This window comes from Girardinichthys multiradiatus, chromosome Y (genome assembly GCF_021462225.1).
Source record: "Girardinichthys multiradiatus isolate DD_20200921_A chromosome Y, DD_fGirMul_XY1, whole genome shotgun sequence".
NCBI lineage: Eukaryota > Metazoa > Chordata > Actinopteri > Cyprinodontiformes > Goodeidae > Girardinichthys > Girardinichthys multiradiatus.
Window position 1 is genome coordinate 15,021,635 of NC_061818.1, and position 16,941 is coordinate 15,038,575.

General features: G+C 42.5%; 2 protein-coding genes across 9 annotated transcripts; both read right to left on the reverse strand.

The window, feature by feature from the left end:
• Positions 1–3,194: 3,194 nt before the first annotated feature.
• On the reverse strand, positions 3,195–8,684 carry LOC124864664. Of its 8 annotated transcripts, none has more exons than XM_047359528.1 (5): positions 4,301–5,881; positions 4,105–4,164; positions 3,960–4,015; positions 3,665–3,734; positions 3,195–3,568 (listed from the first exon to the last, which is right to left on the reverse strand). In XM_047359528.1, exons 1-5 carry the CDS (start codon positions 4,353–4,355, stop codon positions 3,462–3,464), a joined length of 348 nt encoding a protein of 115 aa, XP_047215484.1. In that variant the 5' UTR covers positions 4,356–5,881; the 3' UTR covers positions 3,195–3,461. The 8 variants fall into 8 exon arrangements, 4 of the variants coding, with proteins under 4 accessions (XP_047215484.1, XP_047215486.1, XP_047215483.1 ...); XM_047359530.1 differs by having other exon boundaries at positions 3,465–3,568; positions 3,982–4,015; positions 4,301–5,880; XM_047359527.1 differs by having other exon boundaries at positions 3,465–3,568; positions 3,665–3,774; positions 4,301–5,878.
• Positions 8,685–10,117: 1,433 nt separating this feature from the next.
• On the reverse strand, positions 10,118–15,803 carry LOC124864890. Its single transcript, XM_047359851.1, has 14 exons — positions 15,354–15,803; positions 15,188–15,247; positions 15,023–15,101; positions 14,832–14,935; positions 14,464–14,736; positions 14,259–14,352; positions 13,973–14,040; positions 13,564–13,881; positions 13,411–13,476; positions 13,184–13,318; positions 13,035–13,097; positions 12,709–12,846; positions 12,232–12,369; positions 10,118–12,046 (listed from the first exon to the last, which is right to left on the reverse strand). The coding sequence occupies exons 1-14, from the start codon at positions 15,447–15,449 to the stop codon at positions 10,118–10,120; spliced, it is 3,561 nt and encodes a 1,186-aa protein (XP_047215807.1). The 5' UTR covers positions 15,450–15,803.
• Between the last annotated feature and the right edge of the window lie 1,138 nt (positions 15,804–16,941).

Sequence of the window (16,941 nt, forward strand, 5' to 3'; positions counted from 1 at the left end):
GCAAATGTGTGTGTTTCTTGATTGCTCAAGAGTCAGATTATCATGGCACACAGTCCTCTATCAGTCCAAAAACCCAGGCCCTTCCCAACTCTGTCGGCGGGACATTGTCTCCTTCCTTGTTCACTTTAACCTCTTCAGGAGGGATAAGGAACTTTGCTCCGGCCTGTTTCTCTTCTGCCCTCATAAAATGTGCTTTCAAGATGAGTCCAGTGTATCGCTCTTCTGGCTAACTGTCATGTGCAGCAGGCAGGCAGGCAGGCCCTCTCTCTTTCAGGGCATGTTGAAGAAGCGTCTTTGGTGGAGTAACCATGGGGAGGGCAGGTGTCTCATGTCCAGATTCAAAAACGTGGAAGTTGCAGTAAAATCCTGTGTGTGTGTGTGCTCATGTGGGTTTGAGAGGCAGAAGAAAAAAAGTTTAGTATAGGTTTGGATTTTGCACACAGAAATATTATCAGTCAGTCAGTTGTCCAGTCATTTCCTTCGAACTCTACTTTCCGTGTCTTCCACATTCTTCCTTCCAGAACATGCACTGTGCTCCTTTCTAAAACCACTGTCTTTTCCCATCTCTAATCTCCCTTTTCACTTTTACCTTTTCCAACTGATTGCAATATTTAACACAAACGAAACAAAGGAAAACTCAAGCTTGGTTGATTGTGAGTATTTAATAATAAGTAGTAGTGGTAAATTATAATAATAATAAAGTAGTGGTAGAGTCCTGATCTCCAGCAGCTTTTGCAGTCCAAGCTTGACTCAAAGGAGATGAAATCTCTTAAGCAGTCTGTGACCAGGAAACTCGCCCACTATATTAGGTACACCTTGTAAGTACCAGGTTGGACTTCTTTTTTCCTTTAGAGCTGCCTTGATTGCTTTCTTCATTGGATAGAATAAACAAGGTTTCGGAAACATTGCTCGGAGATTTTGGTAATGTTTTCAAGAAAGTGCATTATCCTGATAAAAGTAGCCATCAGAAGATGGGCACACTTTTATCGTAGGGGAATGGAGATGGCCAACAACAACAACACTCACAATCTGTATGTCAGAGCTGAATTTAGGACTCATTGGACCAGGCGATGTTTTTCCAATCTGTTATTATCTAGCCTTGAAGGGCCTAACTTTCCTGGATGCATCTAGTGAGGTCTTCAGCTACTGTAGCCCATCTGCTTCAGGATTTGACATGTTTTGCATTCATAGATGTTATTGATCATACCGTTGTTATAATTAATGGTTATTTGAGCTACTATTGCCTTTGTTTAATCTTAAACCTGACCTTTCTCTTCTGACACACAACTTTTTAACCACACAATTTTCACTTAGTAGATATTTTCTCTTTTTTTGGACCATTCTCTGTAAACCCAAGAGATGATTGTGTGCGAAGGTATAAATTGGTACTTTCTAAAATACTCAGACTAGCTTTTCTGGTCCCAACAACCTTCTTATGTTTAGTCAGCTAAATCCTCTTTCTAATGCCCAGTCTGAAATTCTGGAAGTCACATTCACCACATCTAGATGCCTAATTGTGTTATGTTTGCTGATTTGCTATTTTTGATAACAAGCAGTTGGACTATTGATCCAAACCTTATTTTAACCTGAAATACAGTGTATATTTTAGGACATCCTCGGGTCTCAGAAAAAAGGCATCAAAAAATAAACTCTCAGTAAAGAGGTAATTAGAAAAAAAAGGCATCAGACTAATAAGTCTCAGACACTGGTGCCTCAGAGAGAAAAACCTGAAAACAGCATCAGGAGCTAAATACATTTTATAAAATTGAGAAAACCCCTGAAACCAGATATAGTTGCTTCTAAATATTTAAAAACATGTATAAGGTAACCACCTTTAACTCCTTCATGCACAGTGAAGGACAACCCGGGTCAGCCAATCGAAGTAATCCCACATCCAGCAGCCAAGGATCTAGCGACCTGTCGGACCAGCCAGGACCCCAGGCACCACACAGGTCTGGCAAATGGACCCACCTTCCAAACCCCCCCTGTACACAGAAACAAAACCCAAATCCCTTAACCCCACTCCCAACCACAGAGCATATTCTGCCCCATCCATGCCACCAACCCCAGCCACTACAGCTTCCGGCCCACCCATTGGGCCAGGGATGCCGGGGAGGCAACCCTCTCCCAGCACAGAGGCAGCCACCCCACCCGGACGCAGAACAGGCCCCAAGCCACCCTGGAACCCAGCCCTGAACCTGCCACACCAGCCAGGAAAGGCAGTAGGCCAGACAATTTTTTGCCGTTTATTCAGTCACCCCTCGGGGAACATGTGATAACATTAATATATTATAGCTTTTCTACAAACATAAAACTTACCCATCAATTTCTTGTAAATCACGTGGTTTCTGGGAATATAACTCCCTTTGTCTTTCGTTTTCCTCATTTTGAAAGAGGGTGATACACATGCAGAGTAACTTTGCCTAGGGAGGAGAGTAGGATGAGTTTGTTAGGGAAAGACACATTAAAAACAACAATCTGCTTGTGGGATTTCTAACTAAAAAACAGGTACACGTACTATAGTGGCCCAGAAGCTTGACGAAATCAGTAAAAAGGAAATAAGGTAAGTGGAGTGTTTGTACATTTTTCGAACAAACATGAATCAGACTTTGACATAAATATATGTTTTACTCAAAGATTTTACTAGGTTGTTTAATAGCAGAAAGACGGCGAGGCAGTGAACGTAAACATGGCTTCAGACTTGAACCTGTCATAATAATGCATTTGAAAAACAGCTGGGAACAATAGTTTAGCAGCAATAATGTTCAACCAAATTCAGCATTCTACATTGACATGACTAAATGTTTTTATTAAATATTGTAGTTAAATTTTATTCTGTAGCCAAGAGTATGATTCATGTTGATGAGGAAATAAAAACTTTCTGAATCAGGATGCGTTTGTACCATGAGTTTTAATGGTAATTTACACAAGTAAATCCACTTCTTGATACTTGAGATAATTCAATTCAATTCAATTCAGTTTTATTTATATAGCGCCAATTCACAACACATGTTGTCTCAAGGCACTTCACAAGTCAGGTTCATACATTCCAATTAATCCTAACAATTGAACAGTGCAGTCAGAGTTAGCTTTTTATTCAAATTGGATAAAAAGTTTTTCTATCTAAGGAAACCCAGCAGATTGCATCAAGTCAGTGACTTGCAGCATTCCCTCCTCCTGGATGAGCATGTAGAGACAGTGGACAGTCACTGGCGTTGACTTTGCAGCAATCCCTCATACTGAGCATGCATGTAGCGACAGTGGAGAGGAAAACTCCCTTTTAACAGGAAGAAACCTCCAGCAGAACCAGGCTCAGTATGCACTATGAAATGACTGAAGTCCTTAGCGATGACAAACATGACAATTAGTTTCCTTCAGAAAGGATTTGAACAATAACATTTGGTCTGACAAAGCAATACATGTAATTAGTTCAGCTCAGTGATCTCCTGCTATAATTTCTTCTAAAGCTCTTTGACTTGAGACACTTTAGTTTCCTGTTGGGATGTGATCTGCTGCTTCACATCAGAGCCTTCATGGTGAGAAGTGGAGGAAAGTTCAAAATAGCCACCTGTAAAATTCAATTTAAATAAATAAAACATTAATATACATGGTACATTTTTTGATTTATTTGATAATTAACAAATGCAGTGGAAATTAAGCTTACATAAGTCCAGAGGTTGCAGACTGTGTGCCGCAAATGCTTGATGTTTGCTCCCGCCTCGTTGACGCTCCAGCTGTTGGTCAAGTTGTTGATGGCGATGACCCGTCCCACGGCATGTTGAAAGAAACACAGACATCAAGATAAAACTTTCAAGCCTTAAGAAAAATCATCATCATTTAAAATCATGAACATGCAGATTTCTAACTACGTAGGTGACCCAGGAGGGGTCTATGTTGCAACTGCAGTAAGTTTTGAGAAAAATGTACAATCACAACTTCATTGTGTTGTTGCAAATTACCCTGAACATGTCGTGGACATACCTGGTCATGGGGCACGGAGTCCAGAAACCTTGACATAAAGAGACACAAATTACTTCAATGAGAAAAGCACAGAAAATAACTTATCCTAAGCTCAGTTAATGAAAAGCAAAATGAAAGCCATATCTTTTTCTCCGTAGACTGCTTGGAAGATCAAGGCTGCCAGGTGGGTTGGGGTGTCCTGCGCTAAAAGCATGGATACATGAATAATTACAATCATGAGATTCATGTTATATTTGAACTTCTACCAACAGCTACTATAATTGCAACATACAAAATACTTTTTAGGTTCATAGTGTATCATCAGCTAGATTTTGGATACCTTGGTGACGTATGATGGGCCGCTCTGCAAATCGACCAGGTCCAGCTTCCTCCATCTCTTCTTGGAACCCTCATGAGTCATGCCGTGCGTTGCATGCTCTCAAGCCTGCAAAAACTTACTAAAACTGGGCAAAAAACGGTTCTTTCCACTCAAAGCAAATTAACATAATGGCCAAGCAAACCGAGCGGAGTGGAGAATGTCCATAGTGTGGAAAAAACTGCTCCATCAGACTGGAGCATTGGCTCATGATCAGAAAGAAAACCAAAAAAGGAAAATAAAAAGAATACTAGAGAGCTCTAGCAGGTTCTCTAGGGGAGTTAAATAAAATGTTTCAAAAATGCACTGGTCTCCAAATTAGTTCAGTGGTCGTCTGAAGTAGCTGTATTCAAGAGTAATAAGCTTCACAGCCGTTACTGGACCTGTACAGGCCGTCAGCCGACACCGCTATTCTTATTACCTGTTAAATACATTCACTTTCTTACAATATCCCAGGTGTATCCTAGGTGACCACTCGGTGCCTCAAATGGAGTACTGTGGTCATCTCAAGTTGAAGTATTCATGAGCAATAAGCTTACAGCCGTTACTGGACCTGTACAGGCCGTCAGCCGACACCGTTATTCTTATTACCCTTTAAATACATCAACTGGATTTCCAGTATCCAAGCGAATCATTGAGGACATTTGATTCTGATTATTTGTTCTCACTTTGGTGTTTTTACCTAAGATGGAGTACCATTAAAAATGACAGGACTATTGTCCTAGTGTAATTTGTTTCCCAGCCCTCCTCTCAAGTCATGGTGAAGATGCAGCTGAAAATGAAGCCAAAATGCAATATACAGGGTTGTGGTAACTGTAATAAGTCTGCAACACACCTGACTGAACACAATATTCTGGCTGAGAAATGTAAATGTGGTCAATGAGAGTCTGCCTTTCCGTTGTTGGATCCGAGATGAGTTGAGTAAATCCTTTGCTTCCAAACAACTCCTTGATTGCTTTTTTCCCCGGAGAGAGGAGGTCCTCGTTGAAGTCTCCCAATACCACAACTGGCTGAATATCCATTGAATTCAGGCCATCCAAAAGATTTTCCATGTTTGTCAAAAACGTAGCTAGATCATAACTTGGTGGCCTGTAAACCGTGGCAATGAGGGCTGTGATCGGCGCATCCACTTTCACAACGTTGTATTCAAGATCGGTAACATTGTGAAAGTATCTCCGCTCCTGGGGTTGTAGAAGACTCCTGCAGTAAGTGGCGACTCCTCCCCCCTCTTTGGTAGACATGTCCACTCGGTTGGAATAAGAAACATGTCTGTTGCGTGAAAAGAAACAATAACCCTCCATTTGGCAACAAGCTGGAGCAGAAGATCCAAATAAATGAGTCTCGGTAAGGCATAAAATATCTGCCAATCTGAGTTCATGATGGTGTTTCATGTCCTCAGAATGAGAGATGAGACCTTCGACGTTGTGATGAATAATTCTTAAAGTTGCACTTTGATGACGTGATTGAAAATTCAAGAGCGGTCTGGCGTTTGAGAACGATGCTGTTCTCATTGAATCCATAGCTGCTCTGATATTTTCATCGGCGTAGATCTTATTCTCATCCAAATCAATGATTTTAAGTCCTTCGAGAGAAGTTGTGCGACTGAGGGCGACGTATGCCATTCCGTGTTCAAAAACTCTCTTCAAAGAAACAACTGCAGACTTCATGGTCATCCCTTGTACTTTGTGTGCTGTACATCCAAACGCCAACTTGATTGGAAACTGATGTCGAACAACTCCTTTTATGCTGGTTTGTTCCTCAAATCTCTCGATGTAAACAAAGTTGTCTGGTTTCCCTTTGATTTTTTTGGTGTGGCCAGCTGTGGGACTATCCAGTTTCAGTCCTATTAACTTCACGGTTCTGTTTCCATCTTTAGTCCTGGTGATGATATCTGCAATAGTGCCAAAGGTTCCATTGACAAGACCATCCTCTACGTTCAGGTTTCTTATGATCATGACTCTGATTCCCAATCCGACCTGTAGATTGTCAGGCAAATCTCGTTTCTTGGCTTTGACGCAGCTACCTAGATTTGTCATGTTTCCTGTTTTTGTATCCCTCTTGTAGTCCTCTGCCTGAACATCAACTATTACTGTTGATAAAGAAGCCACAACTGCTGCATTGTGAGCGTCCACCTCTTTGTTTGTCGCAAAAACATGCAGCACGTCCATTGGACACTCTTTGGGGTCGGTAATAGTTTGTGTTAAGAGAGATCTGTCGCCGTCGCTGAGTAAATCTGCTTTCCCTTTAACTCTAATCCGGTTCAGGAGCTCCGCAAATGCTCTGTCGTCTTTCTGTCACATGATTTCCGTCAGACTGACCATGTGGAAATTTTCGTTCCAGATATCAAGGACGCCGGCCTCAGTGACACAAAGAGGTTTTGCTCCTCCCACTGGTGGCAGCTGGTAGAAATCTCCCACAGCCAAAACAGAAATCCCTCCAAATGGTCTTGTGTTTCCCTTGATTTGTTGAAATCTCCAGTGGACATATGAAAACAAGTCTTTGGAGATCATGGAGATTTCATCAATGATTAAGATTTCTACATTGGAAAGAACGGCTCTCACTTCATCCAGTGTATTTCCAAGTCCTTTGTATGGTGGCTTTAAGCTTTTGGGTAGCTTCAAAACTGAATGTAAAGTCTTGCCTGAGATGTTGTAAGCTGCAGTTCCAGTAAAAGCTGTGAGGAGTACCGTGGGCTGAGACATATCACCAATATCGCGAAATCTGGGAAGCTGGCGCAAGAGCTTGGTTGCTTCCTGGTAAACACATTTGATAACAGGAAACTTGCCACAGCCCGCCCCTCCAGTCAAAAAATAAAAGAACGGGTCTGGATTTTGACCCCAGACACGTTGCAGACACCAATGGCGAATGGCGTAAAACATGGAAGCTTGAGTCTCATTTAAACTACGGTACATTTGTCTAATAAAATCAGGGCTCAATTTGGGTATTTGGATTGCTGGCATGGCTCCACTGTTGACATCAACTTGGTATTCTGGGACAGGGTCTTGTTCTTCATTTTCATCGATTGAGGGTCGCTCCGCTACGCATTCCAAACGGTCCAATTCAACTTCAGGAGCAAAAGTGTTCCAAGCATTGCGAACCGGTCCTTGCTTTGTCAGTTCTTCCATAATCTTGTCGATTTTCTTTCCTTCACCTTCGTATCTTTTGCGGTTCCACTCAACGTACTGTTTAACTTGCCAGCTACCACAGAGTCCATTGTCGTAAAAGGCTTTGTAAGTTGTGTGTTCCTCATTTTTCAGGTCCTCATCTCTTCTGTGTGGAAAGTACAACTTCAGAAGCCGTCTGTAAAACTTTTCTGGTGTTTTCTTCTCTGAGAAACGGGTAAATCTGATAACTGCTGGTTTGCCCATTGTTCTCTTCTGGATGTATCCGGCATCATTTAGGAGGGGGATTGCATTTGGTCCTTCAATTTGTTTTCCATAAAGGACCCTGTATTCCGACACAAATTCCGCCAGGCACATGTGTTGAAATTGTAACGTTTCAGGTCTGTTGAGATATTTTTCAGGCAATCCTGTCATCCAAACATTCTCTTCATCTGGGGCCATGTTTATCAGTTTGCTCATGGGAAGGCTCATTTTCACACAGTCTTCATCAGTTTGGATAAAAATGACACTGCGTGATGACTTTTTAAGGGGTAGACTACATGTACGGGCTACTGACTCTTGAGCGCTAACTTCTCTCTGTTTTGAATAGGCCTGCATGATCTTTTTCATCTCGTCCCGTTGGTTGACATCGGACTTCTTTAGATCCTCCACAACGGATTTGAGGAACTGCGCCATTTCATGCTCTGGCTTGGCTATGTAGGACATCATGTACTCAATACAGCTGTACTCATCGATCACATACTGAATGTCCATGTTAGCATTCCAAGCACGCAGGAGATCCGGGTTGTATCCATTCACCCAGCTGTCTTTGGGATCACGCTTCATCATCACTACCATTCCAGAAGTCAGAGCATCCACATAGTGGTTGTATTCTTCTTTGGTCATCTTACAAGCCTGGAGTAATTCTGACAAATCCTTGAAAGAAGATTTTTGATCCATGAGCAAATCCCTTATTGATTTCAGCTTCCTCTTTGCTTCTCTTTGTTGGTTTGAGATGATTATTGGCTTAGATTTTCTGGACTTCTTCTGGCCATCCTTTTGTCTGGATTGCTTAGCTTTTTCATCACAATCATTTTCAAAGTCGAATAAGAGAGGGACTGTGATTCTGGTGCGGTCCATGGGTAGTTTGGGAAATCCAAATCTGCATTGCACATTTCCTTTCTTGCATGATTTGGAATGCTTTTTGCTGTGCATTTGAACCTCCGTTACAATTTTGTGGAGCTCAGGGTCTGTTTTTTCATCGGGCAACTGACAGGATATGTAACGGTCGATGAAATTGATGACTTGGTCACAACATGAGGGATCCTCCATCTCAGGTGCATCCTTAATCCATATCACAGAATGTATATGCGGGGAACCCCTTGCTTGAAATTCCACACGATAAAAGTAATCCTCAACTGGTCCGATGGGCTGCGCAGGGGACAAAATGAGATCTGTGAAGAGAGCATCCACCCTCTTGGAGAACATTCTCATCACAGTAACAGGGTTGCTCCTAAGAATGTCACACTTGGTGTTCCAGTCGAGCTCTGAAAAGTTGACCTGCTCTCCGTGTTGAGCTTTGATGGCCTCAATGACTTCCGGCCATCTCATTTCAGCAGCAGAGAAGGTACAAAAGAAGGTTGGCTTTCCCAGCTGCCTCACCATGGCGTGCAAATCGCGCAAACCTTTCTCCCAATAAGCTGGAGTTCCTCTTAGGGGTTGCATAAAACGAGTGGCCTCTTTATTTTGGATTAGTTTTTCTAACTCTTCTTTGTCCTGTAGCATCTTGCTGGAAATGTTTTGTCCTTCTTTGCTCCTGGCTTTGCCTTTTCTTGACTGAATTGACATGCTGTTGTTGGCCATATGAGTCTCGGTAACAAACTGAGCAAAGAAAAGATAACTCTGGTCTTTGGCAAATCGAGTGTCTACAGAGAAAAGCCTGACATTGAAATACATACTTGGTGACAGTATAACTCGTCTGGCTTCGTCTAACGTGTTTTGGCCAGTGGGGAACTGCACAGGAAAAGCCTTGGCTTCCAGCCTTGGAACAGTAAAGAAGCCAACGGGTTTGTTTCCTTGGGCGGGAGCGACACTAAAAATTCCATCTCCATAGGAGAGCACTTCCTGTGCTATGTCAGGTGGCTGCATGCAAGTGTCCAAGATCAGACCCGGTCGAAGAGCCTGATGTTCTTCCCCTATGTGGTCAGGTTGGTCTGTGACTGCATCCTCTGCTTGGGTTTCTGATTCCTCAACAGGTTGGTCGTCCTGGAAATCCTCAAATGTTGCACTTTCATTTATATTTACATCCTTGTAATCCGGGTGGGTCTCTTTAAGCTTTCTGAGTGCAGCCAAAACATTTTCCATGTTTACTGTGTAAAAGTATTGGTATCCTTTGTATTTAATTTTCCTCTTCAGCTTAACCTGTAAAAGCTGTGCTTCTGTGCTGGGCCTGGGAAGACAGTTCACGATTGTTTCCATTTCCGAAGGTACACAAACAACAGCTCCATGAATTGCTCTCTGCTGTCCTTTGGGCAATGAAACAATCTTGGCAAAAGGCAGTATTTTTGCAATCAATTGCCTCTCAAGTACATTCAATAGGGAAAGCTCTGTGGGAATAGGTGCCAGGTCCAGGTGATTGGCAGCAGCGATTGATGGCATCTTTCCTCTGGTTACGTAGCTGTCACGTGTAGCAGATCCACTCCTGAGTCCTCTCTTTGGGTACAGAACACGGGGCGGAGCATGCAGAGTCACACATGTGAACATACGTACCTGTCAGGCATTCGGCCTCCACACGAATGTTCTTGGTATATTTGGCTCTGTTACAATGCTTGACTTGACTCGGGAAAAGAGCTCTGTGACACACCGTGCAGACATGTGTGGGTCCAAGTTGAATTTTCTCTTGAAATTTCAGAATTGCAGCTTTCATTTCGTTGCTGATCAGAGGCTGTGGAGTTCCTTGGAGAAAGCCTAAAGTCCTTCTGTATTTTCGCCTGATTCTCATTGCACACTGCAGCATTGTATTTTGAGGAAGTGTCTTCTTTGATAGTCTTAGTCTCCTGTTGACAGCACATTTTTTAATATGTTGCACCCGGAACTGTAACTTGCTGTACATTTTCTTCATATACATCCTCATAAGTCTTTTCTGTCTGGCTGTGAAGTTGGGATCGTTGCTGTACCTTTCCTTTATATAGTTCTTCATAAATGTTTTTTGTCTGGCTGTGAAGTTGGGATCGTTGCTGTACCTTTCCTTTATATAGTTCTTCATAAATGTTTTTTGTCTGGCTGTGAAGTTGGGATCGTTGCTGTACCTTTCCTTTATATAGTTCTTCATAAATGTTTTTTGTCTGGCTGTGAAGTTGGGATCATTCCTGTATCTTTCCTTTACATATTTCATTTGTCGGCCTCTGTAGATGGGATCTTTGCTGTATCTTTCCTTTATATACTCCTTCATAAATGCTTTCTGTCTGGCTTTGTAGTTGGGATCGTTGCTGTATCTCTCCTTTACATATTCCATTAGTCTCCTTCGGTAAGCAACATCACGCTTGTATCTAGCAGTTAACTGGATCTTCCTCTCTGCATGTTGAAGAAGATATGCTTGTTTCATTGCCCGTAGTTTTTTTACCTTATATGTAGGCGATGTATCATATTTTTCTTTCTCAGATGTTCTTTGTTTCATTTTTTTAACTACATCCTGTCCCAGCTGAGCTTTGACCCTGTCTTTTACTTTTTTCCTCCTGGCTTTCGGCATTTTGGACACATCTGGCACCGTTGGGACAGTTTCCTCTAATATGTGGCCAACTTCAACAAGCCAAGCTGGCATTTCCTCTTCATCCTCTTCATCAGAAGCGCTCTCTGATTTCTTAGCACCTGGGCTTGCTTGTGTGGATCCAGGTGAAATATTCAGATTGCTCAAGGCCGGAGGAGGGGCATCACCAATGTCGTCGCTGACAAACGATACTGGTACAAACTCATACGTGGCATAGGGGCCACGGTTCTGAAAGAGTTTGTACAGATGTTCAACCATGAGCGTTAGGTTGCTAAAGGTCATGACCACTGCAGTTCCGTTAGGATGGGGCAGGCCTGCTGAGTTTCTGGAGTGAGAATCAAAAACTCCAAACCTACCGTCTCTGTCCCGGAAAACTGCAATGCACTCAGGAGTCACCAAAAGAAAAGCATGGGTGACATTTTCAGACAGGCACTCTAGTTGTGAGGCAAGAGGCAATCCCATTCGCCGTGATCTTTGAGGGCTATCATTCTGACACAAAACATGACCAACTCTGACACCCGTTGTGTGTACAGAGTAGATGTTCCCGTCTGTCAGTACTTGTTGGGGCATCTCTTCAACTGTCAAGTGATTATCAACAAATCTACCGTCCAACATGAGCTGCTGTTTAATGCCAACATAAAGTGCATCTCCTTGCTCAAGTACTCTGTCAAGTAAGACTGTGTCACACTGCAACCCCTCACTGTGGTACGCTAAAAATGTCAGAGCCATACAGGTGCACTGGTGATTACGGGAAAATGTACCGTATCTGTAGTCAGCCTGGCAATGTGTGGCCCTCACAGTCTGGACAGGCGGACCGCTGGCACAGGGTTCCAACGAAGAAGCCTGAATCATAATCAGAAAATGGCATAAATTTAGCATTTTTACATACATTTTTTGGCTCATAAGTTAACAAATTAAAAATATACAACTGTATTAAACAAAAACTGTTAACAGGTCAAGTTTAGTTTCCAGGATGTAGATATTGAAAATATTTGACATTACAACAGTAGATTATTCACGAATGTTACCTGGCAGCTGTCATCCCTGACATGGTCCTCCAGAGGCGCGGGAGAGGACTTGGCGGGGGCATCAACCTCCAACGTGGGGGTGGCTCTCCTGGGCTGGCGACGGGCTGGCCTGGACCTCTCAGTCGGAGCTCCCTCCACCTGAAATCAAGAGGAGCTTTAAATTTGGTGGAAAGTACAGAAGATGCACACAACTCTATATCTTGAGGTCTCTGATTTAGGCTCTGTTGCAAATATATTTTAAATAATTTAAGACAACTTACATCCACTACTATTCAACTATTGAAACTACTTTAAAACACAGGAAACAGTTTGAAATGCTTTCTGTACCAGAAACCAGGCAAGTGTCTCACAACACCGGCTTCAGTAGTTTTTGGTGATTTTGGTGCCGCCATTTAAAAGGTTAATAAAGTTTAGTTTCCAGTATTTACATATTTAAAATATTTGACATTACAACAGTAGATGATTCATGAAAGTTACCTGGCAGCTGTCATCCATAACATGGTCCTCCAGAGGCGCGGGAGAGGACTCGGCGGGTGCGTCAACCTCCAACGTGGGGGCGGCTCTCCTGGGCTGGCGACGGGCTGGCCTGGTCCTCTCAGTCGGAGCTCCCTCCACCTGAAATCAACAGGAGCTTTGAGTTTAGTGGAAAGTACAGAAGATGCACCAAACATCTTGAGGTATCTGTGATTTAGGCTCTGTCCACAACATGTTCTGTTGCAAATATAATTTAAAACAACTTACATCCACTACTATTCCTATATCCTTTCTGTAATGATAGATCTAAGGTTAAAATAGTTTCAGACCTGCAGCTCCTCCGGTCTCGGCTTGGAGGGATCGGGTCGTGGACGACGTCTCACACTGGCTTTCTAAATAAAAGACAAAACAAATGCAATGAAATGACTGACAAGACCATTTGTAGCACATCAAATTTAAAATGAGCATCCAAAAATACCTTCTTCCCCTTCGGAGCACGCGTCGGTAACGGAGCGTCACGGCCAGACGCAGGAACGATCAGGTCCATCTCCTCCAGCACCGTTGGGCTGAACCACACAGGATTCGGGGGAATGGTCGAGTCCAGCAGGTCTCCCTTTAAAATAGAAAATAAAAATGCTTAAAATGTTTTCATTCCTTCACTGAGGGAACACACAATGTTCAGATTTCAGGTGAAGCAAAACGTACCTGTTGGTCAACCATCCTCCCAGTGATGTGTGGAGAGCCATCACCCCTCTGGACCTGGCGCGACGTCTGTATTGATTAGAAGATTTACAATGCTTACAAATTCCCTAAAACAATGCTTACGTTTTATTAAAAAATCAAGTATGCATTACTTACCCTCTGGCCACCACGGACAACAGTCCAAGCGAAAGGGTCCGAAGGACGCGGAGCTGGAACCTCGCCGACCACAACCAGCCTGGGGGGGGAACGTCTCACCACGGGGGAAGGAGGCGTCACAGGAGCAGGAGGCGGAGCTGGAACCTCGCCGACCACAACCAGCCTGGGGGGGGGACGTCTCACCACGGGGGAAGGAGGCGTCACAGGAGCAGGAGGTGGAGCTGGAGATGTCGGTGCACTTAACTCGAGTTGCGTGTAGGACGCATCCCACAGCAACTGAGCAAGGACCTCCATCCCAGGATGGTCGCTCAGGTGAACCTGCAACACACAAGTCAAATAACACATTCAATCATGAACATTAAGCACTAGTAACATTTTGATAGCAACAAATATAAAAAATTCAACTTACGCCATCCCTGCTCCACATGTCCAAGCAGCTCCGTGGGAAATGTTCAACTACCGAGAGGTAGCGAACATCTGAAGGAGAGAGGAAGACAACAGTCATTCTTAATGCCGCTCAGACTAACACTGTAGTGATTTAATGATAGAGAGACACCTAGCACTACTCTGTTTTTCACTAATTTTGTGTTAATTCCAACTTTAATTGGCAGTGAGCTGAGAACACATTAGGAACATTTACCCAATTCCACAAACTAAAATTTCAGTATAAAAATAAATGGTGTAACATCACTTACTTCTCCGAGCAGCCACACGGTGGTACTCCTGCCGGAGCAGCTGTTGGTGGTCTTCCTCCACGGTGAGACGTGGAGGAAAGTCCACAACAACCACCTGTATGATTGAATCAAAGTAAATAACACAAATTAACATACATTTATATATATATATATTTATATATATATATTTTTTTTTTTGAACAAATTCAGTGAATATTAGACTTACGTTAGGGCAGAGGTTGCCGACGGCGAGCAGCAGCCCCTCGAAGTCCGCGCCCGACTGCTGCACGGTCCTTCTGGCTTCCAAGTTGTTGCCAGGTGCCAGAAGACAGACTACCTCGGGGGTCCGAGGCAGAACTGCTCCCAGCACCTCACGCCTCAACTCGTCCACCGAGGCCCCGGGGGTTGCAAGAAACCCAAAGGAGAGGTTGCCCTCTGGCATGGAGACAAACTCATCAACGTAAGCACGCAGATGGGAGTCACCAACCAAAAGAACAAACTAAAAAAGAAATAAAGAAAAAAGATGAACGTGATATGATTAGGTTTTCACTGTACACTGAGAATGAAGTATAAGGTGGGACAGAAACAACATACCCTCTTCTCCGGGACCGCGGCTGGCAGGACCAACTTGTGACTACGGTAAGTCACAGGGGAAAACGGCCACTTCACGATGCGATGGCGACGCCCCGTCCCACGGCCTATAGAGAGACAAACATACAGTTCAAAATAAAATTTCACTGAATTGAGAATTGAACATATTCTACAAAATAACTTAATGTACATACGTGACACAAGAGAGGTCAATGGCCTACGGGGCTCCTCCTGGCAAACCACCTGGCCCGGGGACTCCAGCAGTCGGGACATCTGAGAACAAATAAAAATTCAATGACTAAATAAAACCAAACAAATGATCCAAAACTTAGTTACTGAACAGTAAACTACAGCTTTACCTTCTTCTCCGGAGACTGGGTGGGGGTCCAAGCCTGCGCGGTGGGTGGGGATGTCCTGGGCTGCAAACATAGGGATAATTACAACCATGTTGAAAGCACAAAAGTACCAACAACTACTGTTATACTAGGAAAAAAATAAACTATTACGATTTATAACTCAAGATACCTTGGCGACGTCCGGCTGGCTGCTCTGCAGGTCCTCCTGGTCCAGGGTCCTCCATCTCTTCTTGGCGGCCTCAGAGCGTCGTCCCTTGCGTGGCATCCTGGTGGACAGAGAGAAAAACAGAAGAAAACTGGGGGAGAAAAAACCGGTTATCTAGATCAAAGCAACAGAGAAAATACAAACTGTAAAATGTATTTAAATATGTTCCAAATTAATTAAACAGTGTTTGTGGGAAGATAGTGAGTGAAAGTGTGTGTGTTAGTGAATATTATGTGTAGGTTTGTAAATAAAATGTCTGTTGTGTCTGAATATGTTTATCTAGTCAGTGTGTTGTTTTCTGATTGAGATGTAACAGTAGTGTAGATGATTGAAGGTGGGTGTAGTGAAGCACAGGTGAAGATCACAGCTGGCAGCACTGGAAAACTTCCAAATCACAAAGTCTCGCACAAGTGAAAAGCTGTAATAAAAAGCAAAAAAAATATCCATTAAAAACAATGTTATTCAAAATATTCAGTTCCAAAATATATTTAAAACCAGGGCTAAAGCTCAAAATTGCTCATTAATGCTCTTAAAGTACCAATATCATGTTCAAACATCAACACATTTCATAACCCTGGTCATTAGTAGTATTTAAAAGAATGCAAAACAAAAACAAAGTTATGATTTTGTTGTGTAAACAAAAAATAAAGTTTAACCAAATTATCAAGATCTTTCACTGTAGGAGCTAATTAAAATAACCAAACACAGCTGTAACATGTTGAATTTGCTCTTAAATGTATATCAAGTCCATCTTAATTGATAAAATATGATAACTGAATAAAAGGCAAATGAAACAATATGGAACAAATACTGAATGGCAAGTCAACATAGTATAATAAATGTCAACATATATGAAGAGTTGCAAACAATCAGGCAGCAAATTACAAGTAGTCATATGGTTGATTAAAAATATTCCTCATGATCTCTGTGATAAAATAGCAACAAACTTAATACTTTAGTGATACATTTCTGTCTTTATTGTTAAAATAATATCAGCATAAAACTATTTAGATCCGTCTCTTCTACTAATGTGCAGTTCCACACAGACAGAACCAGCATTACATTGATCCACGTTTTCACCATCAGAAACAAAGCTTCACTGCAGAGCAGACAGTAAACAACGCATGTTTGTGCTGGTTTGTAACACATGGTGGCTCAACAAAGGAATTGCAGACACAATGAAAGCTCAAACAACGATATATTTTATATGTTGGACCAGCAGCAATCCAGTTTGGGCAAAAACATGTAAACGGACATATGAGAGCAAAATAGCTTTATAAAGTAGATGGGTAAATCTCCCCAAAACATTTTTGATCTTTTCAGGACATGCAGAGCTCCTTTGAGACACAGCACACTATATGAGGAGTAAACAGGGACTGATTTAAGATCGTTTTTTTTTTTTTACCTCATTATACCTCAGCAATTCACTTTAAACCCCACCAAAAATATGAACTCCATAGAGAATATTAATAAAAGCCCTTGCCTTTATTCTATACCTTACTGTGTTTATGTAAATCAAATACAAAGCAAACAATGAGATGCTATCAAAAGC

Bases quoted from the DNA above. Each gene is read 5' to 3' on its own strand.
- LOC124864664 (XM_047359527.1), bottom strand. From the start codon at position 4,374: ATGAGGGTTCCAAGAAGAGATGGAGGAAGCTGGACCTGGTCGATTTGC. The intron at 4,165-4,300 runs GTATCCAAAATC...CCATGCTTTTAG, and splicing joins GCCCATCATACGTCACCAAG to CGCAGGACACCCCAACCCAC. The intron at 3,569-3,664 runs GTAAGCTTAATT...TGAATTTTACAG, and splicing joins TCTGCAACCTCTGGACTTAT to GTGGCTATTTTGAACTTTCC.
- LOC124864890 (XM_047359851.1), bottom strand. From the start codon at position 15,449: ATGCCACGCAAGGGACGACGCTCTGAGGCCGCCAAGAAGAGATGGAGG. The intron at 15,248-15,353 runs GTATCTTGAGTT...CTATGTTTGCAG, and splicing joins GCCAGCCGGACGTCGCCAAG to CCCAGGACATCCCCACCCAC. The intron at 15,102-15,187 runs GTAAAGCTGTAG...ATTTGTTCTCAG, and splicing joins CCCAGTCTCCGGAGAAGAAG to ATGTCCCGACTGCTGGAGTC.